The sequence below is a fragment of the Myiozetetes cayanensis genome, unplaced genomic scaffold (genome assembly GCF_022539395.1).
Source record: "Myiozetetes cayanensis isolate MyiCay16 unplaced genomic scaffold, myiCay2020 scf22, whole genome shotgun sequence".
In the NCBI taxonomy this organism is placed as follows: domain Eukaryota; kingdom Metazoa; phylum Chordata; class Aves; order Passeriformes; family Tyrannidae; genus Myiozetetes; species Myiozetetes cayanensis.
Window position 1 is genome coordinate 3,380,944 of NW_026087434.1, and position 27,131 is coordinate 3,408,074.

The 27,131-nt window shown below is 42.5% G+C and overlaps 1 protein-coding gene across 12 annotated transcripts in view; it reads left to right on the forward strand.

Annotated features, from left to right (window-relative positions):
- The window catches only part of BPTF (bromodomain PHD finger transcription factor), a 48,994-nt gene extending 23,361 nt beyond the window's left edge, over positions 1-25,633 (forward strand). For 4 of the 12 annotated variants that reach the window (XM_050318973.1, XM_050318976.1, XM_050318979.1 and 1 more), the window contains 23 exons: positions 122-251; positions 662-797; positions 1,261-1,476; positions 1,758-4,161; positions 4,390-4,514; positions 4,753-4,881; positions 5,168-5,318; positions 5,972-6,095; positions 7,413-7,665; positions 8,105-8,266; positions 9,206-9,354; positions 9,695-9,818; positions 10,395-10,618; positions 11,699-11,921; positions 12,147-12,469; positions 13,640-13,722; positions 15,115-15,340; positions 15,741-16,084; positions 19,200-19,373; positions 20,306-20,498; positions 21,406-21,490; positions 22,954-23,140; positions 24,705-25,633. In XM_050318973.1, coding sequence (XP_050174930.1) covers positions 122-251; positions 662-797; positions 1,261-1,476; positions 1,758-4,161; positions 4,390-4,514; positions 4,753-4,881; positions 5,168-5,318; positions 5,972-6,095; positions 7,413-7,665; positions 8,105-8,266; positions 9,206-9,354; positions 9,695-9,818; positions 10,395-10,618; positions 11,699-11,921; positions 12,147-12,469; positions 13,640-13,722; positions 15,115-15,340; positions 15,741-16,084; positions 19,200-19,373; positions 20,306-20,498; positions 21,406-21,490; positions 22,954-23,140; positions 24,705-24,741 — 6,202 coding nt within the window. In that variant the 3' untranslated portion in view covers positions 24,742-25,633. The other 8 variants (XM_050318970.1, XM_050318971.1, XM_050318972.1 and 5 more) reach the window with 8 other exon arrangements.
- Positions 25,634-27,131: the final 1,498 nt, after the last annotated feature.

The window sequence follows — 27,131 nt, forward strand, 5'->3', positions numbered from 1 at the left end:
ACACTGGGCATTCCTCTTAACCTCAGATATTTAAAGCTTTTTAAAGGGGGACTGTGTGCTGTTGGCTCCTTGTATTTACTTCAAGATGCTGTTGTTAACTGCACTTCAATTTTGGGGGTAGATTACGCCGAATGACAGCCATAGAGAGAGAAGAGAAGGAGAAAGTGAAAAAAAAAGAGAGGAAACAAGAGGAAGAGGAAACCATGCAGCAAGCCACGTGGGTGAAGTACACATTTCCTGTCAAACATCAGGTGGGGTCCTCTTCTGTTTAAAAATATGTGTAATACTGCAGAAACCTCTCGAGATTCTCCTGTAAATGATATTAACTGCTTTTGTTGGAGTGGTTTGTTGCTTTGCATTTATTTGTACCAAACATACAGGTTGGTTCAAAAACTGCTATAATCTCTCAGCTTTTAGGCAGATTCTCACTATTACATTAAATAAATAAGATTTTTAGATGTTACTATGATAGAATCAATTGAATTATCAGCAGATGTATCTTTAATTTTAGGTAGTACGTTATTTCACAAGTATACTTCAGAAGTCTGTAAAATAAAGTTTTTAGTTGTGTTTTCTTTTTAATTCATCTTTGGTTTTTAAATGTAAACAATAATGCAGCAAATAGCATCGTTAATGCTACTATTTTAAAATATATTGACAGGTTTGGAAGCAGAAAGGAGAGGAATACAGAGTAACAGGGTATGGTGGCTGGAGCTGGATTAGTAAAACCCATGTGCACAGGTTTATGCCCAAACTGCCAGGAAATACTAATGCAAATTACAGAAAATTGCTATCAAGTAAGTGTTTGCATTGCTTACACATTTATTTTTTGTTTAATTACAGTTAATTATCTGTATGTGATATTTCTTGTGCAGACTTTCAGGAATGATGTTCCAGGGAAGCTTTTGTGGGTATTTGCTGATCTTTGTCAGTTGTCACAAATAGCTACATTAAATTGTTTCAGTTATGAATTTTTGTGTAGTATTTGCACAGCTTTGCATAGGCTTGTCTAAATTAAAGGTAGATCAAAATTGTGTAGAAAATCAAAACCAAAAAGTAACATCTGAAATATTGGGGGTGTGTATATATTCAATATTGCACTAAGTTTAACCTGTGGTGTTACCACTGCCTACTTAATTCTGAGTTTCACTAGTGATGTGCAAGTGATTGGAGAGGTAAACTGACACACAGGAAAATGTGGCAGTGAACCAAAAAAAATTAAAATATTCTGAATAATTGAAATAATTAATTTGTTAATAGCAAAGAGCGAAGAGGAAAAATGCAACTTGGATAAACGAAAAGGGCCCGCTAAGGTAAAACCAGAGAAAGACAGAGCAAAGGATTCTCGTGAGGGGCAAGCAAAAGACAAAGCAGATGTTTCAGAAACCCTGGAGAAAGTGAAAGAAGAAAAGTTGCCTGAAGAAAAACTAGAAGTTGATACAATTTCTGAAAACTTGGATCATGCAAGAGGCACAGGTGATAATCTTATTGTAAAGCTCCCTAATCATTACACAGTTAAAAGCCTAGAACCTCAGAAATAACTGTTGAAAAACTGTGTAACACATTTTGTCAAGACATCAAAGTGTCTCAGTTAAATGATTGCTTATTATCCACTGTAGTAGTGTCTGAAGTTTTTGTTCCTTTTTTTTTTTTCCCCAAGTCTATTAATATGCTAAAAGTTGTGTTTATTTCTTAGTACTTAATGTGAAAATAAGAGTTTGGGGGCTCACTGACTCAGAGCTGTTCCTTCTTCACAGCGGAAAAAGAAATCGATGGTGAAAATGATAAAGTCATCAAGGAAGAACCTATGGATGTAGATGATGTGAAAATTGAATCCTCCCTGAAAGACGAGGACAGTCACTGTAAGCTGGATATAATCAATGTCAGTGAGGGCTTTCATTTAAGGACTTGCTACAAAAGGAAAGTAAAATCCTCCAAATTGGACGGACTTCTGGAGAGGAGAATAAAACAGTTCACCCTGGAGGAAAAACAGCGCCTGGAGAAGATGAAGCTGGAGGCTGGTGCTAAAACTGGGGGCATTCGACCCGTGAGCCCCCAGAAAAACACGGATGAGCTACAGAGGAAAGGGAAAGGAGGAGGCCAGTTTGACATTTCTTCCCAAGACCAGACCTACATGTCAGATAAGACCCAACCTGAAGATGCAGAGCAGGACTCTTTGGCCATCAGCAGCATCTGCTCTACCAAAACTGGTGAGGAGGATGAACCTTTGGCAAACAGGCTGTCCAAAGGAGAGGGGCAGCTACTGGAGGAGGACTCACCTCAGTCCTCTGAAGGAGAGAGCTCCATTCACAACGATGGTAAAGAGAACAACCCTGAGCCTACAACTGCTGAGAAGTGTCCAGGGCAAGAGGCTCTTGGAGAGTCCGAGAGTTCTTTGGTGGATGGTTTGAAGCAAACCAGTGCAGAAGGCAAAATCAAATGGGACATTTCAGAAACGAACGAAGAACCTTCGGAACAAAAACTACCTGTTAGCAGAGTATCTCAGCGAGAACTCGAAAACCTGGGGCCAGTGGTACCTGAAAGTCGAAGAGATGCTGTGGCCACTCCTGAAAAACCAGATTCAGAAGGGAATTCTGAGCAGCAGAGCAAAGATCCAGAAAACAATTGTATGACAAAAAGCCATATGGAAACAACGACCTCTCAAGAAAGCGAAATGGAGGAAGAAATTCCTCCTGTAAAGACAGAAGGTAGATCTGAAAAGAAGATTTTATTTCACCAAAAATCAGCTAACAAAGACCTAGAACCGCTTAAATCAGGGCTGATTTCTGAAAGAAACCTCGAAAGTCAAACTCTGGAGCACATGGATGGGGTAGATGTTAATGAGGATTTACTGAGCTCCAAACTAACTGAGGCAAATGGTCAAAAGAAAGGTCAGGAACTGAAAGTGGAAACAAGTACCATAAACAAATACCTTGATCAGACAAATGTGAACACTGACAGAAAGAATAATAATGATGAAGAAACTGGGGCAGATGTAGAAAAAGAAAAATCATCATTTCAAATGAATGGGAAAGACAGTGACATTAAAGGTTTGTCAAATGATGAGTGCTCAGTGAAAGCCACCTGTGAAGCTAAGGCAGGGGGTGATATTGAACCCAAAGTTAATAATATCAATAAATCCATCCCAGAACATGAAATAAAACCATTGGCTTTTAAGGAATCTTCAGTAAAGCCATTCATGAATGGGGACATCATGGCAGAGGACACAAAGGACAAAAATAACGTGGACTCAAAGTCACACCTGCAGAGTTCACCCGAGCCTGAGTCTGGAGAGAGTCTTCAGCCACCGGATGAAGTTCCCAAATATGTGCAGAAAACTGAAGAAAACCAGCTTTCTCCTGAGAGATCTGCCAGTGTTGGCTCTGTTTCCTCACCAGCACAGACTGTCTGTAAAGAAAAAGCCCTGAGCAGTGAGGCAGAGTCCATGGAAACCGAGGTCGCTGAGGAGAACAAAGTCGCTCCGTCGGCCGTGGCCTCGTGTGAGGAGTCGAGCCTGAGCGGGCACTGCGCTGACCAGAACGGTGTCCAGACACACCAGATGGAAAACATGAATGGAGAGAGCAAAATAAAAACTGTTATTACTGAGGTGACCACCACGACTTCGACTGTGTCCACGGAATCCAAAACGGTGTTTAAGGTGGCCGAGACCGGAGCTGCCAGTGAGGAGAAAACCACTGTCGTTTCATCTACAGAAAACTGTGCCATATCCACTGTAACCACCACCACCACTGTAACCAAGCTCACCACCCCAGCCACAGACAGCAACACTGATGTCATTTCTGTCCAGGAGCACAGTAAAACAGTGGTTACGACAACAGTCACCGACTCCCTGACCACCCCGGAGGGCACCTTGGTGACTTCCATGACCGTCAGCAAGGAATATTCCACAAAAGACAAAGTGAAGCTCATGAAGTTTGCAAAACCCAAAAAAACTCGTTCTGGAACTGCCTTACCGTCCTATAGAAAATTTGTCACCAAAAGCAGTAAAAAAAGCATATTTGTTTTGCCCAATGATGACTTAAAAAAGCTGGCCAGGAGAGGAGGGATCAGAGAGGTTCCCTACTTCAATTACAATGCAAAGCCTGCCTTGGATATCTGGCCATATCCATCCCCAAGGCCAACTTTTGGGATCACTTGGAGGTACATACTTTACATTTTTGAGGAAAAGTTTAGGACATGATGAAATTAATTGAATTTTAAAATACGAGTGAAATACACGTTTGTGTCCAAAACATGCAAATTTTATCATTCAATAATTTTCTATATTGTTCAGTAAAAGTAGAATGGAAAACCTTTGTCCTGTTAGTTTGGGTGGGTATTTTTAAACATATTCTGATTTTAAGGCATAATTCCTACTCTGTCTTTTAGGTACCGACTCCAAACAGTCAAATCCTTGGCTGGGGTGAGCCTGATGTTGAGATTGCTCTGGGCATGTCTCAAGTGGGATGATATGGCAGCAAAAGCTCCACCTGGGGGAGGAACCACGAGGACAGGTATCATTACTCGAAATTTCTGAGTTTCTTAATGCAGCTCTTTAATTCTGAGTATTTCTGTAAAGCCCTTGCTGTTAATTTTGAGTGTTTCTGTAAGGGTTCAAAGGCACCTGTGGCATTTGAATTCCTTTAGGCAACAATCCTTAATAGTTTCTCTTTCTTTACCTTGAGTCTATTGATTATAGATTTAGCTTTGTTTCTTGCTGTTACTAAATGTGCTGGGATTAATCTGTTGTAGAAACAACTGAAACTGAAATTACGACGACAGAAATAATCAAGAGGAGAGACGTCGGTCCCTACGGAATCCGGTCAGAGTACTGTATCAGAAAAATCATTTGTCCCATTGGTGTCCCAGAGGCTCCAAAAGGTATGTTTGTTTAGACATTTTCACCCCTCCCTGTAATCTCCTAGAGAAATTAAGGTAACTGGATCTTTGGGTTCATTCAGACCATCGAGGGGGCAAACACAGCTTGAGTGAGCTGTTCATTCACCTGGGGGAACAATGATGCATTGACAAAGGGAGGTGATTTATCTGAAGCTGAAAAGCCTCCCTGTTCATCAAATGGGACTGAAAAAGACACTGAATCTTGGTTTACACTTTTATTTGGTTTTGCCACTGAGTTTAATGTGTGTGTTTTGACTGTTCTCCAAAGAAACTCCAACACCCCAGAGGAAGGGACTGCGCTCGAGTGCCCTCAGGCCAAAAAGGCCAGAAACACCCAAGCAAACAGGCCCTGTGATAATGGAAACTTGGGTAGCAGAGGAGGAGTTGGAACTGTGGGAGATCAGGGCATTTGCTGAAAGGTAAATGAACTCAAGTGAGCTTTTTAAAGAAAGCAGCTTTAATTTGTGTGATTGTTAAATCGAAGTTCCCACCAGAGAACACAAACTTGGTCACTGGGATCACTAAAAGCACATCTCTGTTATATTTTTGCTGTGCCTTTTTGATGGTTGGGCTTTAAGTTGTAAAGCTAAACTATTTGCTGGCACCAAAACTCATTTATGCAGATATTACAGATTTGTTAGAACTATTACGTTAATTTTTCCATGCTTATGAACTCATCACTGTTTATGCTAAAAGGTTTTTTCTGTAATGCCAGGAAAGGCATTAGGCTGCTTTTGGCATGACTTTTTACATACAATATGTGTTAAATACTTCTATAATGCAAAGAAAATGAATGTGTACAAGTAAAGTGAAGGTAAATTCAGCCTGAGAATATACAAGTGATAAGATATTTTCATTATTTTATGATAAGAGTTGGCAACAACCTTTTTCAGTCTCTTGGAAAGAATAATTTTACATTAATGCTATTCCATAGGTTGTGTGCAGTCTCAGATCAATCATAAAAGCCAGTTTTAAAGCCATGACCAGTTTGGCAATGCTCTTCAGTCTTGACAGTTGTTCTGGTGGGATTTCCTGTGGTGGTTTAACTTACTCTTGGTTGTGTCTTTGGCAGGGTGGAGAAGGAAAAGGCACAGGCAGTTGAACAACAGGCTAAGGTTAGTGAACAGAAGAAGGCAGAGGAATTCAAGGCCCAATTGGAGGCTCAGCTAAAACACCAACGTTTGGCTGCCCAGCAGGTGGGGAGCTGTTGGTGTTCCACCTGTCAGCAATTGGTCACCACATGTGTTACAAGTGGGAAATTAACTTTATCCTTAATCTCACACCGTTTTGCACACAGTGAAAACTGCAGACTAACATCAACCAATGCTGCTGCCACTGTACATTTGTTATTTTGGAACAGGGTTAAAGCAAAGATTTGGGTTGGATTGCCTTTTTTTTTTTTTTTCCTGCCTAATTTATAACATTTTAGAAAGGTTTAAGGTTGAGAAGCACCAATCTCCAGGTAAGGTCATTGGTGTGCAATGGAAAGCTGTCTTGGGAATACAGCTTTCTTGGGAATACAGCTTTCTTGGGATACAGCTGCATTTCATGCTTCAATCAAATTGAATCTTTTGATTTTATTCTGTCTTAAGTTGGCTGGGTGAAGCCCCTTGATAATTTTATTTAAATATATGGAGATATGTACATGTATTTATATATAAATGGATGCAATTAAAATCAGGGAGCCCAGCACCACGTTGGTCTTTCACAGACATTATTAAGAACTGTGCTTTTTTCCGACTCACTCCTTTCATTTCATCATCCTGAAGAAATTAAATGGCCATTACTGCACTACTAACCAAACACTGGAATTTAAATTAATAAATACAGAGATAATTCCAGTGGCAAAGGGAAAAATGTGAGCTTAGTTGAAATGTCTAGAAGAGCTTACTGATGCTATCCCTTCACAAGGGGGCTCTGTGAATTAAATGTAGCTTCTCAACAGTTCCAGCACAGAAGGTGTCTGGGTAAGGTAAGGGATTTTGAACCTAATTCTTTTGAGCAGGCTGCAAACTGGATTTACATTTAAAAGAATAGTTTTTAAAATTGCATTCCTAATGGTGAAGTAGAATGATACAATCTGTTTCTTTCTGTAACATGCTGGAAGCTCTGAATTTAGGACTGTAAATAGTAAACTCTGTGTTGATGATGATGTGCCACTTACTGACATTAGAGGTACACACATGGTCAAAACCAAACATAAATGGATATTTTTCAAAGTTTTAACCTTTTTGATTAATTTGAGACTAATATTTTGGGGTTTTTTGAGTAAAATGTGCAGTGAAATGAACATAAGCCAGGGATTTTAAAGTTGCTGTAAGGAAAGTTTCTGGCTGTGTATTCTGAGCAGAGCTGGAGTTCTGCAGGGAGCCTGTTCTTCAATCCTCTACAATTTGAGCTAAAATCCTCCCAGAGTCCTTTGTTTTTCCATAGTGGGTAGAGACAGTGTTTATGTTGCAAAATCTGAAGATGCTCATTATCCCTTTTATTCAATTTTCTCTCTAAACCCCCAGAAACGGCTGGAGCAGCAGAAGCAGATCCCTGCAGGGGGGGTGGTGGCTGCAGCCACCACGTCCAGCAGCACTGCCACCACCGTGTCCACTCCCCAGAAAGTCGTGGTGGGGCCCTTGGCAGGCCCAGTGCCCACGGGAACCAAAGTAGTGCTGACTACTAAAGTGGGTTCTCCAGCCACAGTAACATTCCAACAGAACAAGAACTTCCACCAGACTTTTGCCACTTGGGTTAAACAAGGCCAATCTTCAACAGGTAAGTGGCCATTTAGCATGGGAAGAACATGCTGGAGTTCATCCTATAACATCACATCCTATAAACTCCCCATCTTCTCCAGAACACACAGCATTGTGACATTGCTGGTTATCTTTGCTCTTGATTCTTGCTGTGCCACGAGAACATTTCTGAGATTGTACCTGTGTCATTTTTCTTTGCTGGGAAGTCTTTATTTCTGAGCTGTCTCATGAATTCCTGACAGTTGTACTAGTAATCATCAACACAATCATTCTGTGGTGTACCATACCAACCAGAACCTTTACCAAAGCAAGCATGACACATTCAAAAGAAAAAGAAACAAATAATGTAAAAACCATCCTGTAGTTTACTGTTTCATACTTGAAAAAAAAAAAAACAACACTCATTTCACTGACTAATTGTTGTGCTCTAAACCTACCTGTTCTGTGTGCCTCACTAGCCACTAGCACAGCTGCCACCTCAGCCACAAGCATGGCCAGCACAGGGCAGACCTTCCAGCTCTCAGGCAGCCCAGTAACGATGGCAGGGAAAGTGATAACTAAGCTGCCACTCCCTGCAAACAGCAAGATTGTTGCCGTCAATGTGCCATCAACTCAAGGAGGTAGGGAAAGGGAACTCAATTCAAATGTATTCCAGCTTGCTGATTAATTCGCCATTGACACTATTTGCCCAACTGTGACTTGAAGGGGGAAAAATTATAGGGATAATTACAAGTTTCTAGAGCTTGTTCCCTCCCCCCCCCCCCCCAGTGTTGCCTGTTTGTGTCTGTAAGGGGAAAAAATGCAAGGTTTTTTTGCCTGTAAATTATTCTGCATTTCTAAGTGCAAAATTAGGAGCTTTACTTTGAACAGTGTGGAATGAAGCATGCTCTTTTTTATGTTATCTAAATCAACAAAACAGCTTTCTTCATTAAAAAAAACCTGCTGTTTTTAGTTATTAATGCTTACAGCTGCTCTTCACTGATGAGCAGGAGTTTGGATCCTGACTAAGATTAGCATTTTTTCATTTTAGCTCAAGAAGAGGACTGAATATTTTGATATTTGTGTATATACAAAGCTCAATTCTCTGTCTCCATTATGCTTCATATCTGAGCAAATCATGAAGGCTGCTGGTTTTGCATTGGAATTTCTTAGGTGACAGGAGAAAAACTGCCCATTTTCTTCAACCCCACAAGCTTGTAGGTGGAAGGTGTTTAAAGTGGTCTCCTACATTTGAAATTAATCAGATTGTAACTTTTAATGGTTGTATAACACTAATTTGTGGCACCCTGTCAATGCAAGGACTTCTTTGTGAAGATTCACATTTTCCTTATTCTTATCTAAAATACCTGTTTCTTAACTTAAAATGTAGTTGCACTGTTGACAAAGTATCACGCTGCTTCTTTTCACAAAAAAGACAAAGCCTCTCCCAGGAAATGTTGAAAGGCTCAGAGGTGTTCTAGAAACCTGGAGCCCGAGTTGTAAATGCCATCCTGGAGCTGCACTGGTTTCTTTCTCTGGCCATTCTGTCATTAATGACTTCTCCATTTTTCTTTGCTTAGGTGTGGTTCAAGTTCAGCAAAAGGTATTGGGTATCATTCCATCAACCACAGGTGCAAGTCAAACCTTTACTTCATTCCAGCCAAGGACAGCAACTGTAACCATTAGGCCAAACACCACAGGGACATTAGGAACAACAAGCACTTCACAAGTAAGATGTTTTTCTGATTATTTAACTCCAGAAACAAAAAAAAAAGAAATGTGGGGGCCAAGATTTTGAAGTTATTGGCAGATATCAAAAGTTCTGTCTAATGGCTTTTCAATGTTTTTTTCCAAGGAGGTCCAACAATTCTCTCCAGTTGGAAAAGCTAATTGAGCTTGGTAAAGCAGTGTGGGCATAGGTGAAAAAATATTGGGTCTGCTTCTGTTTTATTATTTCTTACTATATTTAAATAAAAAAACCCACAAATCCCACACACAATAAAATTCAGGGCATATCCCAGGGGTTTTTTTCCCAAGTTTACACGTGGTCTCCGCTCTGGTGCCCGTAGGTGGTGCCAGGGACGCCGCTCCGCCCTGGGATGACAGTGATCCGGACACCACTCCAGCAGTCCACCCTTGGCAAGACCATCATCAGAACCCCTGTAGTGGTGCAACAAGGTATTCTTCCAGCCAGTAGGTTCACTTTGTTATTTAAATTTCTAGTGTGCAATCCCTGGTTTGTTTCTTTATAAACTCCTTCTGTATCATCATGTCCCTCTTTTTGATTCTTGACTTTTAACTTATGCGTGGGTTTTTTGTTTTTTGTGTTTTTTTTTTGGCTTTTGAATGTGTTGGTTGCAGGCTTTGTCAGTGTGGTTCATCATTGACACTGGGGAAATCTAGTACTTATTTTTGAGAAGTCCATTCATTTGAGAAAAAAAAAAAGAACTGAAAAAACTAAAAACATTTAGAGTAACTCTGCATTGAGAAAGCTTGCCTGTAAGAAAAAGCAAAAAAAGATGCTAAGTGTCTGAAGTGCTCCCTATGTATGCAAATTTGATTAAAACAGAAAACATTTTGCAGACTTTTTTTCAGTCAATCACCCAGACAAATGGTTTGTGAGGTAAAAAATTTCTGTGCAAACTGCAGTGTTTGCATCACCTGTCTGATCACCATCACATCCCGCTGCAGGTTGGGCACGGAAGGTTTGCTGTGCTTACGGTTCAGATGCTGGAAACGTGTTCCTTATCTCAAATTGTTGTCTTACAGGTCAGACACAGCAAGTGGTGACTCAGATAATCAGGGGTCAGCCTGTCTCCACAGCAGTTTCTGGCACCAGCACAGCTCCTTCCAGTGCTGGGCAGAAAACGGTCCCGAGTTCTGGAGCTCCCCCCCAGGCGGTGCAGCCACAGCCCCCCTCGCAGCCCCCTCGCCCTCAGCAGGGGCAGGTGAAGCTCACCATGGCCCAGCTCACCCAGCTCACACAAGGACAGGTAAAACATTGTCCAGCCCTGGCTGTGCAGCTGTGCTGACACCCCCCAAGCCTTTGGGTTTCAGCGTCTGCTCTGGAATCTGCGGGTCACCTTCATTTGGGGTGACCACTGGTATAGTTACAAACTGAAAGAAGCTTGAATAGTGTCTGCAAAGTTGTAACTGTTGCTTCCTGTTGGATTCCCCAGTAAGCTGACTGGCATCAGGATTGTTTAGCAAGTGTGGAAAAAAGTCTTTAGTAGCAGTAAGGGACATAATTATTCTGCAGGGCCTGTTTCATGGACCTTCAGATTTGGTTTCCATTCATGTTATTGAGAGTCTCAGAGAAAAAATTACAGTATCTGGAGGTGAAGGAAGAAAAGGTTCTTTAAGCTTCTACTGAGATCATGAGGCTCTGTCAGCAAGAAATAAGTTGAGAGGCGAGCATAGGGTAAAAATAGACTTCATTGAGTTATCACAATACCTGTTCTACAAATTATAAATAATATGTATCAATGATTGTAATGTACAGGCTGCTGGTTGCCAGGTGACACTTTTTTTTATGTGGAACAAGACTCTGAGCTGAAGGAGGGCAGGTTTAGATTAGATATTAGGAAGAAATCCTTTGCTGTGAGGGTGGGGAGGCCCTGGCACAGGTTTGATGGAGAAGCTGTGGCTGCCCCAGCCCTGGAAGTGTCCAAGGCCAGGTTGGATGGGGCTTGGAGCAACCTGGGCTAGAGGAAGGTGTCCCTGCCCATGGCAGGGGGTGGAAGGAGATCACCTTTAAGGTCCCTTCTGACCCAAACCATTCTGGGATTCTGTGAGCTGCTACACCAAAGACACAGAAGAATTTTTGTAGGGACCTCACTCTCTACTGTGGGTTCACAAAGTGTGTCACTCCAACCCAGTCATCTGTTGATGATAGAGTTGTTGAAAGTGTATTTTAGTATTTCATGATCTCAGGTGCTAGTTTTGGGTGTTGGGAATATGGTATGGGGTAAAAGTATTGAATTCTGAAACCCAAACCCCTAATTGTTCTGATTTGCAGCGAAGTCTGTCTAAGAATTGTATCACTAATACATCAATATTAACTTTTTCCTCAGGGTGGCAGTCAAGGCTTAACTGTGGTAATTCAGGGACAAGGTCAAACTACTGGGCAGTTACAATTAATCCCTCAGGGTGTGACTGTAATACCTGGCCCAGGACAACAGCTAATGCAAGCAGCTATGCCAAATGGTACAATTCAGAGGTTCCTTTTCACCCCACTCCCAGCAGCTGCTACTACAGCCAGCACAACCACCACCACGGTTTCTGCTTCCACCTCGGGTAAGCATTGCTCTGCTCAGCAGAAAAAAGGCTTCCATTTCAGCTGTAGGGGAGTTTCCATGCAGCTGGAGATGGTCTGCTATTACAGTAAATTTGTTGGGAGTGTGTTGCAAAGTCTGCTGAATTTCTGCACAGAGCTTTGCAGTGGTTCTGAGGGGTTTGAATGGGCCGGGCTCGTGGATGTGCCATCCGAAGTTAACGAACGCTTGTTTTGCTCGTTGCCAGGTGCAGGGGAGCAGAAGCAGGCCCTGCAGGCCCAGGCAGCATCAGCAGTGGCAGCGGCTCAGGGGCAGCCCCAGAGCCAGCAGCAGTGCCAGGCCACGGCGCAGATCCCGCCGGTGCCCCCGCCCGAGGCTCCGGGCCAGCCCGAGGCTCCGGCCGCAGCTCCCGGTGATTCTCCGCTCCCTCCCGAAGTACAAGCGTCCAAATCTGCGGCTCAGTGCCCGGCCCAGGCTCCAGGAGTGTCTGCAGCGCCAGCCCCGACGCAGCCACAGCCCGCGGTCCTGCCCCAAGGCCAGTCCCCAGCACAGGCCCAGCAACCAGCTCAGGTGCAGACTCCACCCCACGACCCGGGCCCGCTGCAGCCCCCTGCTCCCACCCGGCAGCTCGCCCTGCCGAGCTTAAATCGGGTTCCTGGGCAACCCCCAGCTCGTCCTCAGCTGCAGCTTCAGCAGCCTCCAACCAAAGTTATTGCAGTGCCTCAGCTTCAGCAGCAAGTGCAAGTTCTCTCTCAGCTGCAGTCCCGGCTGGTGGCTCAGATACAAGGCAGTTTGCCCCAGCAGATCAAGCTGCAGTTCCCCATTCACATCCAGCAGAGCAGCCCAGGGCAGGCTCAGCAGATTCAGAGTGTGGTGGCAGTGCAAGCAGCTAGTGTTCAGGAGCAGCTGCACAGAGTTCAGCAGCTCAGGGAGCAGCAACAGAAGAAAAAGCAGCAACAGATAGAAATTAAACGTGAGCACACCCTTCAGGCTTCTAATCAAAGTGACATTATCCAGAAACAGGTAAAGTTAACAGAAGGAAATTAATCCTTAATGAATTAAACAAAGCTCATTTTAAATGCCTGTTCTTGTTAACGATGTTAATACATTTGATAGGCAGTTAATGTGATTCTTTCAGAGTTAGTGCAGGATTGCTTTTGGCCATTTAATTAAATATTCTGAGTTAATTCAGCACATCAAGTCACTTGTACCATGTTTACATTCCTCTGTCACCTTGATTCAGCTTCCCACTGGCTGCTGGGACAATCCATCTTTCTTCTCAGTTCAGGAAAGGCAGGTCATAGCCAGGAGAGCTGATGGTCAGAACACTTGTGCAGTACTTTCATTAACCTGAAAACTGACATGAAAAGCTGTTGGATGGCTGCAGGGCTTAAAACCAAAAAATAGACACATTAGACTCTTACCATTTTTAAAACAAAACAACCAGTCACTGAGGAAATACAGTCAATTCACATTTAGACCCTGGGTTTAAACTTGACATAAGCAAAATATCCTACTCTGGTGGTGGTGGGATGTTAGTTTTTAATTTCTTTTCCAATTTTCAAATAACTGTTTTAAACAAGCACTGCTCCCCTGATAAAATCAGCTTTATTTTGTCACTGAGTGAAATAAATAACACTCTTTTTCTTTAACTTAGGAAATGTCCTGGTTCTCCCAGTAATACTGTGAAAAGTATTTCAAGGTTTCATCTTTTATTTTGGATTCTGTATCATCCTACAGGTGGTTATGAAGCAGAATGCTGTCATAGAACACCTGAAACAGAAGAAGATGCTGACTCCAGCTGAGAGGGAAGAAAATCAGAGGTGAATGTGCATCACAGTGCATCTCTAGATGTGAAAGCTTGACATTTATAACATCTTTTAATGGTGGCATAATGAAACACTGGCTTGGAAAAACCTGCTTAAGGAAATGTTGCTGGTTTGAAATTGCTTAAAGTAACACTTATAATCTTAATTTTGATTGAATCCTGTGTAATCTCGATTTTATTTTGATTATATGTTATTTAAGGATTGTTATATATTGTGTTTGGAGTTGGCCATGGTTTTTTAAACTCCAGGTAAAACCCACCCTTGAAGGAGCACAGAATGGAGAGTTAATGGTTCTGCTGCCAAAAAAAAGTCTGTTTTTTGTTTGTCCTTTATCGTGGCCATTTGTTTCCATTCTTGTCCTCTGCACATCCCACTCTACAGAAGGAGCTGAAGAGTTGGGAGACAGTTTGACAAACTGGGAGATTTTGTGCTGGAAGCTGCTAACCAGAAATCTGAAGTGTGTGTGTCATTTGTCTTGGGACTCCTTTTCACTCCTGCAGTTGCTTCAATTAGATAATCACAAGTGTGTGTGTCACATACTAAGAAAAAGAATAGTGTGTTTTATAAGGTTTTGATCCTCAAATCACAAGCTCAGTTGATTACAACACTATCACTGGGTGCTGCTTATTTAGTGTGGACAATTGCCTAAGGAATAAAGTGAATTGGATATTCTCATTTAGTGGTGTCAGACAGCCACATTGGTATTTCGACTGACAAAAGCCCAATTTAAGAAAAAAGGGGGAGAAAAGGGTTCTAAGTAGCCTGGTTCATGGTGCAGCTGTCTTTCCATCTCACTGATTTGTTCTTCTCCAGAAAGAATTAAAAATTGCAGAACAAGTGAGCAGGAAAATAGATTTAGGGTTTCATTTAGCAGATGAAAAATTATTCCTGAACCATTAGTGAAGAAAGTGGGAACTGTTTTATGGTGAATTTTATACAGTGAAAGCTACTTGTCAGTCCTTGTGCCAAAACAGAAAATCTTAGTGGTATTTGGTGGTCACTGGCGTGAGGAAATGGCTGCTTTAGGAGTTACAGGCTTCCAACTCACTTTCCATCCTCAATCAGAATAAACATCCAGCTCTTTCAAACAAGGCTGTGGAAACTGGGTTGAGTGAAAATGTCTTTAATCATATTAAAGCCAAAGCTTTGCTGGGAGTTTTGGAAGTACTCAGATCAGTTATGGCTCTCTGGAGCCTAACAAGGGTCTTGATGTCTCCCAGTAGTGTTGCAGTAAATGAGCAGAGTGGGAGCAGTGTGTGTGTTACTGAATTTACCTTGTGCATCTTCAGAAATACAATAAATTCACCGGAGCCCTCATTCTGCTCTCTCAGCTGGGAGTAAACAGGCAGCTCAGCACCATGTCCCTTTTCTTCCTTCCCTCCCCAGGATGATTGTGTGCAACCAAGTGATGAAATACATCCTGGATAAGATAGACAAGGAGGAAAAGCAGGCGGCCAAGAAGCGGAAGCGAGAGGAGAGCGTGGAGCAGAAGCGCAGCAAACAGAACGCCACCAAGCTCTCAGCGCTGCTCTTCAAGCACAAAGAGCAGCTGAAGGCTGAGATACTGAAAAAAAGAGCACTGCTCGACAAAGATCTGCAGATTGAAGTGCAGGTAAGGGCAGAGCCTCAAAGACTAATCTGGTTTGAAGCTGGGGAGAACATTTGTGTGGTGATCTTTGTTTGCTCGGTGAGATTTTTAAGGATCCTTGCAGGAAGAAGCTCTGGTTGTGGATCCTCTGCCGAGTTACTGGATGTCCTTTGGATGCCTCTTGGTTTTCCTGTGGGCTGAAGTCACCTTGTTTTTACAGCCAGTGGGCCAGAGCAGCCCAAGAGTATCATCCCTAAATGTTGTGTGAATTTCTACTTTAAGAACATGAAAAAAATGCGTGTTTCAATGGACTTGATTGTTTTCTTTTTGCTAAGTGTGGGGATTTTTGCCTAGACTGTAATACTGTCTTGAAATAATCATATGAAGTGCCTCCCTCTCTATTTATTCATTTAATACACTTCAGGAGGAGCTAAAGAGAGACTTGACTAAAATTAAGAAGGAAAAGGAAAAGGCCCAGGCAGCAGCTGCTGCAGCAGCAGCCGCAGCCGCCGCGGCCGCTGCCGCTGCCCCGCCACCACCACCGCCAGTGCCACCAGTGCCACCAGCACAGCAGGCAGCCAGCGTCACCTCCTGCTCCTCCACCACTGTCCCAGTGCCAGTGTCCTCCCAGAAGAGGAAACGAGAGGAGGAGAAGGACTCCTCGGCTTCCAAGTCCAAGAAGAAGAAAATGATCTCTACTACCTCAAAGGAAACGAAGAAGGACACAAAGCTTTACTGCATCTGTAAAACGCCTTACGACGAGTCCAAGTGAGTGGTGGGGCCACAGCCCCCTCCTGCATGTTCTTAGCGTAGGCTCAGGGTCAGTGGTAGTGCCAGGCAGTGCTAGAGCTGCAGATAGTGGCAGGTTGTTGCAGGGATCACCGAAGTGTAGAGAATGAAGTCTCTATTTTCCACTAGCAGTTACAACTATTAACATACCTGATTTCTGCCGTTACTGTTCGTGGTTTACGGTTCCCTGTTTGCATGTCTCCATCGTGTGACCTTCCTGTCCCACATGCACATACTCTTTTCTTTTTTCCCTCCGCTCTGTTTCTCTTTCTTTTGCTGTTTTGCCTCTGCCTCAGAAGCAAGTGACAACTTGGTTTGGGCAGTTTCTTGTGGATAAGTAGCTTTGGTACCGTCTTCCAGTCAATGAATTCTGGTTTTTGTGAGTCAGTAGCCAGTACGGGGGGCTCTGAACCACTGCACTGCAGTTCACTTTGGACAATGTTTCGGGTAGAAATGGGTTCCATGTGTTAGAATTTGCATCCCAGGGTTGATAAAAATAAAAATGAACGTTTGTTTAAGCATTTGGCAAAGGGAAAACTGCAGTTCTCTGTAGTTTGGTTCTGATTGTGAATGAGGACGAATGTTTGTCCTACCTACAGAGCTTGTGAAGAAACGTTGTAAGTGGTGGAGTGGGAGATCCAGTGGATTCCAGGGAACAATGTTACAGATTCCTGCTTAACAGCAGCAGTTAGTACTGGTTGACATCTGAGAGCTGTGTAGAGATGTATGTAAAATAAATCTGACTTCAGAGCAATTCCAAGTGAGTGTTTATCTGCTCAGCAAGTGAGCAGATTCACACTCAAAAGGATGAATTGATGCCATTTGGTGGTGGATCAAATGCTGACACCAGAGAGGAACCACAGAGCTGGAGTGGTGCTTTCACTCCAGAAGTTCTTCTTCCTTCCAGGTGTAGGGCCAGGACTAGGGGATCTCTTGAGGTTCCTCCTAGCCTTTTTTGGATTTTAATTATTTTTTTAGATGAAGTTGAGGTCTTTGGTTGTTGCCCATTCCACCAGTACCTGAGCATGGGGAATGGGGCTGCTCTCTGTGCTGCCAGTGCTGCAGGAAGGGCAGAGCGATGCCCTGGCTGGGAATCCACAGTGATTTCTAAGGAATATCACTTAGGGAATGTTGTGTCTGTGTCAGGCTTTGTCATCCAGTGCTTTTAGGGGACCCTGTTGATGGTGTGATCCTGAACAGAGATGTGTTACTGCCTCCAGTTAGTGAGGGATGCAACTGGCACAAAATGAGAGGAACAAATTCTGTGAGCAAAGGGAGTTGATTGTCAGACTAACTCTGTGGTGAACAGACTGAATTTTGATAGCCTAAAATCAGGTGCTTCAGTGCACTGAATAAAACTTGAAGAAAATGAAAGGTTAATCACTCAGTACTGTCCTCAGCAATATGAGTCAGCTCTGTTTTTGTGAGTTTTAAATGTGATGTTCTTACAAATGATAGACTGTACTGTTGAACTCCTTAATCCTTTCCCTACTTGGAAAGGAATTAGTCAAGTTTTAAAACAATTTTCTGGGAAACATCTTTTTATTTTCATATATACGTAGGCATCAGAGCTTCCTCTTTGTGCTGGTGTCTCTTTTCTACTTCAGAAAAGATACCTGAAAAGCGAATTTGTGGTATTTTATGAATACCCTGTGCATTTTTTGGGGATGTAGTAAATTCTGCCGTGTATTTTACTGCAGGTTTCTCATGTTTAGCTCTCCTTTGTGATACCCCAGGGCTGTAGGGGTGTGCTGATATTGGTTTTGAGGTTGGTCAGTAAGGATATCTTTCTAAGATTCCTGTTTTGTCGAAGCGTGATGTGACCCCTGTTCCACGTTCCAGTGCGAGGTTTGGCATCCACAGCTGGATGTAAATGTGCTTCCCCATCAGCAGGAGCAGCCACAGCCCCTCCTGGCAAGGGAACACGGGCTGAGTTGTTGGGAGTTGTCAGAAGCTCTGTCTGTCCGTTCTTTGTGCAGGTTGGGTTGTGTGATACCGATTTGAGGGTTTTCCTGACTGCAGAATAGAGGAGCAAAGGCAGGATCTGGGTGTCCAGGGGGTGTGCAGAGGCCCAGGGAATTAGGGATTGTTTAGTGGAACGTGGGGTAGGCACTGCCCTGGGGCTGCTGTGGTGTCCCAGGGGTGTTGCAGACTGACAGGATGGCAGGAATTCCCATGGCAGCACGTGACAGGGGGTTGTGTTCTCCAAAAATCCAGGAGGATGGAGGTTCCCAGTCCGCTTGCTTTTGCTTAGGCAGAGAGGATGGATGTGCACCGTCCCCATCTGGTTGTCACCGGTCACAGGTGTGTCCTGAGGTGTCCATACCCGAGTTCCAAACATCCTGGCATAATATTTTACAGTTTTGTCACATCATTCTGTGCAAGGTGCCATCCCCATGGTTCTGTCCCTGGTTGCCTTCACTTCGTGTCATGCCATACGTGGTTCTGTCACACAGCTGTGTCTGAGAGGAGATTCACTCCAGAACGCTCCACATTCCACTCTGTCGCAGTTTTAAGTAGTTTATTATCAGTTTTTCAGTGCCCCTCCCATCAAAAAAAAAACCCAAAAAACAAGATTTAAAATTGCCAACCATGCCCTGAGCCCATTTTCTGTCGTGTCGTGTTGTACCAGTAGTGCCTCCACACGGCTGGTTGCATGTTCTTGTAGTGTACTTGTAACTCCTAGCTGGTGTTTGCGCTTCGCTTTTGTTTTTTAAATTAACTGAGACCTACATTTTCAAACCTTAAAGAGAACGTTCCAGTGGCTTTGGAGCTGCAATTTTGAAAATGTAAACCTTTTCCTTTGGCCTTGTCTTTTTGTGCCTTTGAGAGTTTTTCCACACTGAAGACAGGAGGTTTTCAGCCCGCTCTGGTTACAGATTAACATGTACATATTACTACATGTGCATTTTAATTTCAAATTGACCCCAGTGACCTTACTGCCAGTCTAGCTGCAGCGTGAGATAGTTTGGAAGGGCAGGGAGCAGAAAACAGGCCAGCAGAGAGAAATGCAGGGGGAAAAAAAAAAAAAAAAAAAGTGCCATGCCATTTGAAATGACAATTACATTGTCATTTTCATTGTGAACACTTTTAGGTTCTATATTGGCTGTGATCTTTGTACTAACTGGTATCATGGAGAATGTGTTGGAATCACAGAAAAGGAGGCTAAGAAAATGGATGTGTACATCTGTAATGAGTGTAAACGGGCACAAGAGGGCAGCAGTGAGGAGTTGTACTGTATCTGCAGAACACCTTATGATGAGTCGCAGTGAGTTCGGATCAGAACCTCTTATTCCATGTTTAGGTAGCAAAACTGCTCTGACTGTGCTTTCCTGTTCCTTGCCAAGCATTAAAAAAACCCAAAAAACAAAACAAACAGTTATTCTGCATATATTGTATTCGTTCGTAATACAAAATTGCTTTCTGGTAATTGTCTTCCCCTCCCTAACCCCCCACCCCCTTCCCCGGTCCCCCAAATGTTTCTGTTGTGTAAATGTTTAGGAAAAGTGGAGTTTTCAGGGTGGTCGAAATGTGTTGTAGTTTTTATGCCAAAACACCGTGAATTTAAATTGGGATTTATTTTACCTTTTGTTCTGTTTTAACGAGGGTTGGTTAGATTAAAAGACAAATGCTGTGTTGAGTGGATATTTTTTTTTTTTTTTTTGTGCTTTGATCTGGCTAGAAAACATAATTTTAGTATGGGGATGTGTGGTTGGTATATGATATATATATATATTTATTTATTTACTGTAAGGCTTTGTGTCATAGAATACCCCTCCTGTATTCAATTCCAAGACTGAAGCTCCCATATGAAAAATGCTTGTGTGGAGTGAACCAAGCCCTAGTTTTAGTCCAGTTTGTGCAAAATGCATCTTGAATTGTTTTGGATACTGGCTGGGTGAGACTTCTGGCTTCCCACTGTTCCTTTCATCTCTAAAGCAGAAGGATGATTTTGGCAATCTCAATTGCTCGAAAGTGCCTGTTACAAAACCCAGGAGCCTGTTTTGCAATGGTCTGTCACTGAGCCTGTTTGTAAACACAAAAGCGGCCGGAATAGCGTCCTTAGAATTTGTCACTCTCCAGTATCACTGTTGTACCGAATCGTGCCAAGTATCTGCCTGGGGGTTGCAGGTTTCTGTGTTAGATGTGAAGTGGGCACTGGGGAGGTGAAGGCACTGACGCTTGCTTTGGCTCTTGCAGATTCTACATTGGCTGTGACCGGTGTCAGAACTGGTATCACGGGCGCTGCGTTGGCATTTTGCAGAGCGAGGCCGATCTCATCGACGAGTACGTGTGCCCGCAGTGCCAGTCCACAGAGGATGCCATGACTGTGCTCAGCCCCCTCACTGACAAGGACTATGAAGGGTTAAGGAGGGTCCTGCGCTCCTTGCAGGTGAGGAGAAGGGTGGCAGCAGGGTTGGACTCCTCTGTGGGAACTCTTCCTGAAGAGGGAGTAAGCAAAGCTTTGCTTTTTGGTGAGAAATGCCACTGTGTCAGCTGCAAACGGGCTTGACATGACTGTGCTGAAGAATGTTTACAGTAATTGCTGTGTCAGTGCTTCTGAGTCGGTGAAACCAAGCAGTGTCTTCGCTGAAAGGCTCTGAGAGGAAGCAGGTTTGGAATCCCAGAGGGCAGAGTGGCAGCCCAGGGGCACAGGCTGTGCAAGGTGCAGCCTTCTCTTCTTCATTGCTCTGTTCTCACATCACCTTCCTGTGCTCTCTCTTCTGCATTTCTGGGCTCTGATTCAGAGTTACCAGATTTCATCAGTGTTCTCCCAGGGGGTCGTTATCAGCATGTCAATGATAATCCTGATAATAAGAATAACATCACTATCTGATACAGTACATTTCTGGTTTGTCTGTCCCTCCCAAATAGGCTTTTTCTGCTACAACTGTAAAGAATTTTTAAGAATTCTTACAATTCTTAAAATTATGGTAACAAGAAATCCTTTAAGTAATACTTTTGTTGTCCTATATTTTGCATACATTCTATGGAAACAAATTAATTTTGTGAGTACTTGAAAGCACTCCCAGTAAATTCATTCCATACTTTTCCATGCAGCCCGTTCAGCACAATATCCTGTTATGTCTGAATTTCACATTGTTTCCTGTTTTGAAGCCCAACTACTCGGTCATTGACATTTAAAACATCAGAGAGAACTGGTCACTTTTTCATATGATGCTGCACTTCTGCCTTAAATTCAGCTCTAGACCCCAACAGATAAAAGGATGATGAAAATATGTCGCTGTTAATAGTGCTGATTGAATTTTATTTTCAATTCTCTTCTGTTTCCCTGCCAGGCTCACAAGATGGCATGGCCCTTCCTAGAACCAGTGGATCCCAATGATGCACCAGATTATTATGGTGTCATTAAAGAACCGATGGGTAAGTGGTGGTGAGGAGAGCCTGAGTGAGGGGATTCAGGCTTTTGGATATCAGATTAATTCCCTGCTGCCCAGTTCTGGCCATGTGTTGGGAAATACCCAGTTTTTGCAGTGAGGCAGGTGAAACAATGTGGTTTCTCAGTGATATATTTAGAGGTTCTTGGGGGTTAATTTGTCTAAACCTGGCTGACTCCTTCACCCTGAGTGCTGTGAGTCTAACAGATGAAACGTGGAAGTCAGTGCAGCAATAGAATAGAATTCTTGGGTTTGAGTTGCTGTATTTAAAGAGGACAATTGTGTTATGTTTTCTTTTAGTTGTTTTTTTTTATGTCTTTGTGCATCAGCTCCCACAAAGTCTGGGATGTTACTCCAGAGGCTGAGGAGAAGGTGGTGCTAACACAGGGAAGTGTGGCATGCAGCTTAAGATGGAGTTTAAAATCCTCTTCATCTGACTTGATAGAGCTCTAGATTTTGTATTCCATGTAATTTGTCTGGAGGAACAAAATGGATGCAGATGTTGTGCATGTGGGGAGAGAGGAGAGGGAGATGCTGCAGCTTTACAAGTGCTTTGCTCTGATCTCCTTAGAGCTTAGCAGGTAGTTGGGAATAAGCTGGATAAGCACTTGAATAATATTTCTGTTTAGAAATTGTGTCCTTCTCTGCTCCAGAGTTTTGGATTGGGCTGTTATGAAAATGCTTAACACGTTTCATAACTGATGGGTTAAAGTTTATAAGGAAAGCTCAAAGAACAATATCAGTAAGCACATGATGATTGAGTGGAGTAAAAAGTGCATTTAGCCCTTTCTGGCATAACTAGGAGGAAAAGACACTTGTAAGTACAAAAGGTAATCCAGGCCCAGGTAATGCAGTTGTTTTCACACTTTCTGGCATTACTGGTATTTAAAAACAAGCACTTCAAAGGCTTTTTCCAAGGGTGGATAAGTTGTTTTTCTGTCTAAAAGTGCCACTAGACATTTACACACTTATATTTATGGCAGTTCTCATTCCTCTCCCTCTTTTAATGGCTGTTTGCATTAGAATAGGACAATTACTGCTCACTTCACCATTCCTGCCTCTTTAAAGTGTCTGGTCAGGCAGGATGGGAGCTCTGGCATTTTCCATGGCCCTGCACTTGAAATCTTTCCTCCCTGCCATGTGTAACGTGCACGTGCCCCTGAGAATTGATGGTTCATTCAAAGCAAGTCAGGAATTCAAAATATAATCAGAAGGTACAGTACCAGAAACTGAATCCACATTGTCTGACCTTTTTCTCCTCCCTCCCCACTTAATTTCTTCAGAAAAAATCAGGGAGTTTCCTGCAAGAGACCCAAGTTGTCCAAGGCCATCCTGATTCTTGCAGTTGAGGCTTTGCAAACAGGGCTTTGTTTCCCCCAGCCCTGACAGCGTGGACTTGTGTTTAGGATGGAAATGTCTCATTTAAATCATCTTTTGGTTTCTTTCAAGACCTGGCCACCATGGAAGAACGGATCCTGAAACGCTACTACAAAAAGGTCACGGAGTTTGTGGCAGACATGACCAAAATTTTTGATAACTGCCGTTACTACAATCCCAGTGACTCCCCTTTTTACCAGTGTGCAGAAGTTCTCGAGTCTTTCTTTGTACAGAAACTAAAAGGATTTAAGGCAAGCAGGTAAGTTTTGGGGTGTTCTCCCCTAAAATCTCCTTTCTGAGCTCACGTTCGTGCCGGGATTTGCTGCCCCCTGCACTTTCCTGGACAGCTTGCTTTGAAAGTGGAATCAATTTGTTCTATAATAGCCAGCTGTCTTTTTTTTTTTTTTTGGTCAAAATTAAGGTTTAAATATGGTGTTTGTGGAGGTGTTTGTTCCAAAGGAGTCGTCCCACAGAAATTTGGGCAGTATCAGAAATGTACAAAATTTGAATGACACTTTTAACTCGTTCCTGCAGAAAACTTAATGATTTCTGATCAGGACAGATGCTGTGTCTGGGTTCTGATGATGTTCTACTCTGCAGCAAATACTTCTCATGCTGATAGGAGACAATCCTGCTGGAAGAAATTAAAATCCTTCTGGTTTACTCCTTCTCTCATCTTTTTACAACCACCTTGGAAACAGAGGGAATAAATCCGGTTTAAAGCAGGAGATGGAAAAATGAACATAATTCAAAATTTACCTTTTAAAATTAAACTTTTCTTTGTCTGCAGAAGGGCCAATGTAGTGTTTCCCTCATGCAGAAATTCCTAAAAAAAACAGGGCAGCTGCACCCCACGTTTTTCTTGCTTGCCTGTCCTACCCAGTAGGACAGCAGCATTTTTCTTTCCACTTTAATCCTGTATTAGTGCTTTTTGTCAGGCACTTCTCAGCCCATGTTTCTGTCTCTGTCATAGCTGGTACCCAGCACACTGATTTCATTTGCTGCACCTTGTTTGTTATTGTTTTTCATTTATACCATCCATGTTCTTTCTTTTCTTGCAGATTGTGATATCTTTAGTCTGAACTTTTTAACTGGAATCAGAACTGGATGTTGGGGTTCACTTTCTTTTCTTGTACAATTCATTGACATTAAACTGCCCTAAAAATCCAGCTCGCTTGTCCAAACAGTAACTGTTGTTTTTGTTGCCAGCAGTCCTGCTGGTGAAAGTAACTGTGTTAACACAAACTGTCCCGTTCCTCAAATGCTGTATGGAGAAAAAGGAAAAATTCATCTTGGAAACCTTGTATTTTATTGTTTTATTATGATAAGTCACGAATAAAACTGTGAATGTCAAAGAGGAGTTTTGCTGAACTCTGCTTAGCAAAAATGTGATTTTTAACATGCCTGTTCGGTTTTTTCCTATTAAGTTAATCCAAAGATTTCTTGAATGAATTTAAGCAGAGTAGATCTTATTATAAATATTCACAACTAAAAATGTCTTTTTGCTTTCCTTTTGATGGACTACTATTATGTAAATATGTGAGTAAAACCGATTGCAGGCGCTTTGGAATATTCCAGAGACACACTGCATTTTCCAAGTACTGAAATATTTGTTTCTATAGGAGAAAACGTGCTTAAAATTCAGAGAGAATTATTTTAAGTGTTCTTTTTATTTTATTTTTTTTTTTCCTGAAGGGGAAAAAACTTAAACGGAAGCAACGTGGTGGTAATTCCTTTATTATTTGTGCTTTACCCTTTGGCAACACTTTGTGTTCTCCAAACTGAAGGGTGCTTAATTCTTCACTTTCTTGTGTATTCTGCAGGTCCCATAACAACAAACTGCAGTCTACAGCTTCTTAGAGTTCAACCAAACACACGAGCAAGGATCTGGTTGTCTGACAATTTTTAATGAAAGGAGCCAGATGTTTTTAGTCAGGTTGTCCTGACAAGACTCGATGTAAACTGCGTTTTTATTGGTCACAACAGTCAAATTATATTCTTGGCTTATTTTTGTCCAAAGGACAAAGAAATAATAATTAAAAAAAAAAAAAAAAGAAAGAAATCAGCAGCACCACTTTCTTGTCAAGATCAAATTGTTGTACTATTGTGGCAGAAGCAGGAAAACTTTGTTTTTGGTGAAGGAGAGAGAGAAAGAGAGCAAGAAAAAAAAGATACAGTAAATGGGGTCACGTTTAACTCCATGGAAATGCCACGTCTGTTCTTCAGTGAAGAAGCTGGTTTAAAGTCCACACAGAAAACTTTGACTGTATTTATTTATTGTTGCAAAAAAGACGCTTTTTTATTGCTGCCCTCATTTGTCAGCTAATTATTTTTTCTTATAAGATCCAGCCCCGGTTCCATGTAATCCATTCTGTATCTTAACATGATTCCTGTAGGTAAAAGTACAAGAAGACCTCTAGATGTCTTTTCTTTCTATGAAAGGAGCTGCTATGTACACATGTGCACACACACAGGACTGGGAATCAACAAGGAGTTTATCATTCATGGTAGATAAAAAACAAGCTTGCATAGAAGTTGGGCTGAGTGGTCATGGACTACAGACTCTGTTGCCTTGAATATAACAGTACAATTTGTCATTTACTCTGCACCAGACTGAACTGAGTAAAATCTATTTGAAGGTATCTTGTTTGTAAACATTTGTCAGATTCTAATTTTTTTTTTCTTTTGTATTAAAATTCAAAATATGGATGTATATGAAACAAAATAAATGGAGATCATTGTTCTCCCCACAGATGGAGGTGTTGTTTGAGTGTGCGCTGACACGTGGGCTCTGTGCAGGAGTGCAGGTATTGCAGGGAATTAGGGGTGGGAATGGCCAGGGAGGTCGGATCCCGCTGCTCCCAAGGCTGTGGATACCACGGTTGGTTCCCAAGCACCTGTTATCCTGTTATCCCATTCTAACAGGGCTGCAGAGGTGCCAGAATGACTGTAACAGGTGGAACTGGGTAAGGAAGTATCTTGTGGAGTGTCCCTGCCCACTGCTGCCCTCAGGGGGCTTTGCCAAGTGCTCTGGGCATGTGGAGTGCCACGTGTAACTGGATCCCTGCGAGGCTGCCCCCGCGTTTCCTGGGGGATGAACTGCAGTCCAAGAAGATGCAAATTGCAGATGAGGAGGTTTGCTTGCCCATCTCCCCACCCTGCAAGTGAGACTTGCTCGTGGTACCTGTGTCTGTAGTTCCCAGCCCTGGTTTCTCTGCAGCTCCTCCCCCACCTGCCCAGCCTTTGCACTGATTCACAGCCAGCTGCTGTTCCACGGCGGGCTGGGATTCACCTGATTCATGGATAAGCTCCTTTTGGGTTTCACCTCACACCTTGCTATGCAAGAACCTCGTCTGTTATTTTTTTTCTTACAAAGGTGTTGCTATGACCACCCTTTCTTACACTTCAGCTCAGGTGTTCAGGTTCTTCTGGGGGGATTTTATCTACTAAAAAACCCGCGTGTTTTTTTGTACATACAAATGTTGTCATTTAACCTACTCTATGTGAAAATTACTAATTGTTCAGTGTGGAGACAAGAATCCATTTATGCTTCTGAAAGTCAAAGAAGAGTAGTTGCATTTAGGTTATGTCGTCCTTTGAAGTTTTTTAACAATAATGCTGCATATTGTAAGCATTGTGTTTTAATGCAACGAAGGAAAAACGTCCCCTTTCTCAGCACTGGGAATATCCTGCATCTCATCCAAACTCCTCAGTACTTCTGGACTATTTATTCATTTTTAAATCCATATGAGATGGTTTAAACCTTTCCTACCTGTAGGCAATAGATTGCTGTTTTTAACAAATTGTGGCAAACTGGACAGTACTTTTTTTGTACCTTATAGGACACATCATCCTAGACAAATAAAGTAATGTGTTTGACATGGATTTGGTGGTGTTTCTAATGAAACATTTGATGATGTTAATGGATATAGGTCCTGGCTTTGCCAGATCATATTCAATCCTGCTGATGAATTGTCCAACCCAAACCATTGTGATCCTGTTTCAGTGTGTTCACTTGCCATGGAGTAGGTCAAGGTGCTTCTCTCAGTTTATTAGTGGTGATCTTTTACAGTTAAATGGTGTTATTGAAAATAAATCACTTGTGATTAATTCCCACCTGCCTTAAAGCATAAAGTCCATAAGGTTTGTGATCTCTGCTCAGTCTTCCTGCTCTCTGTATTTTATAAATGATTGCAACAGTTGTTTTGAAATGGCCTGTGTTGTAACACTGTGGTAATGTGAGCTGTACC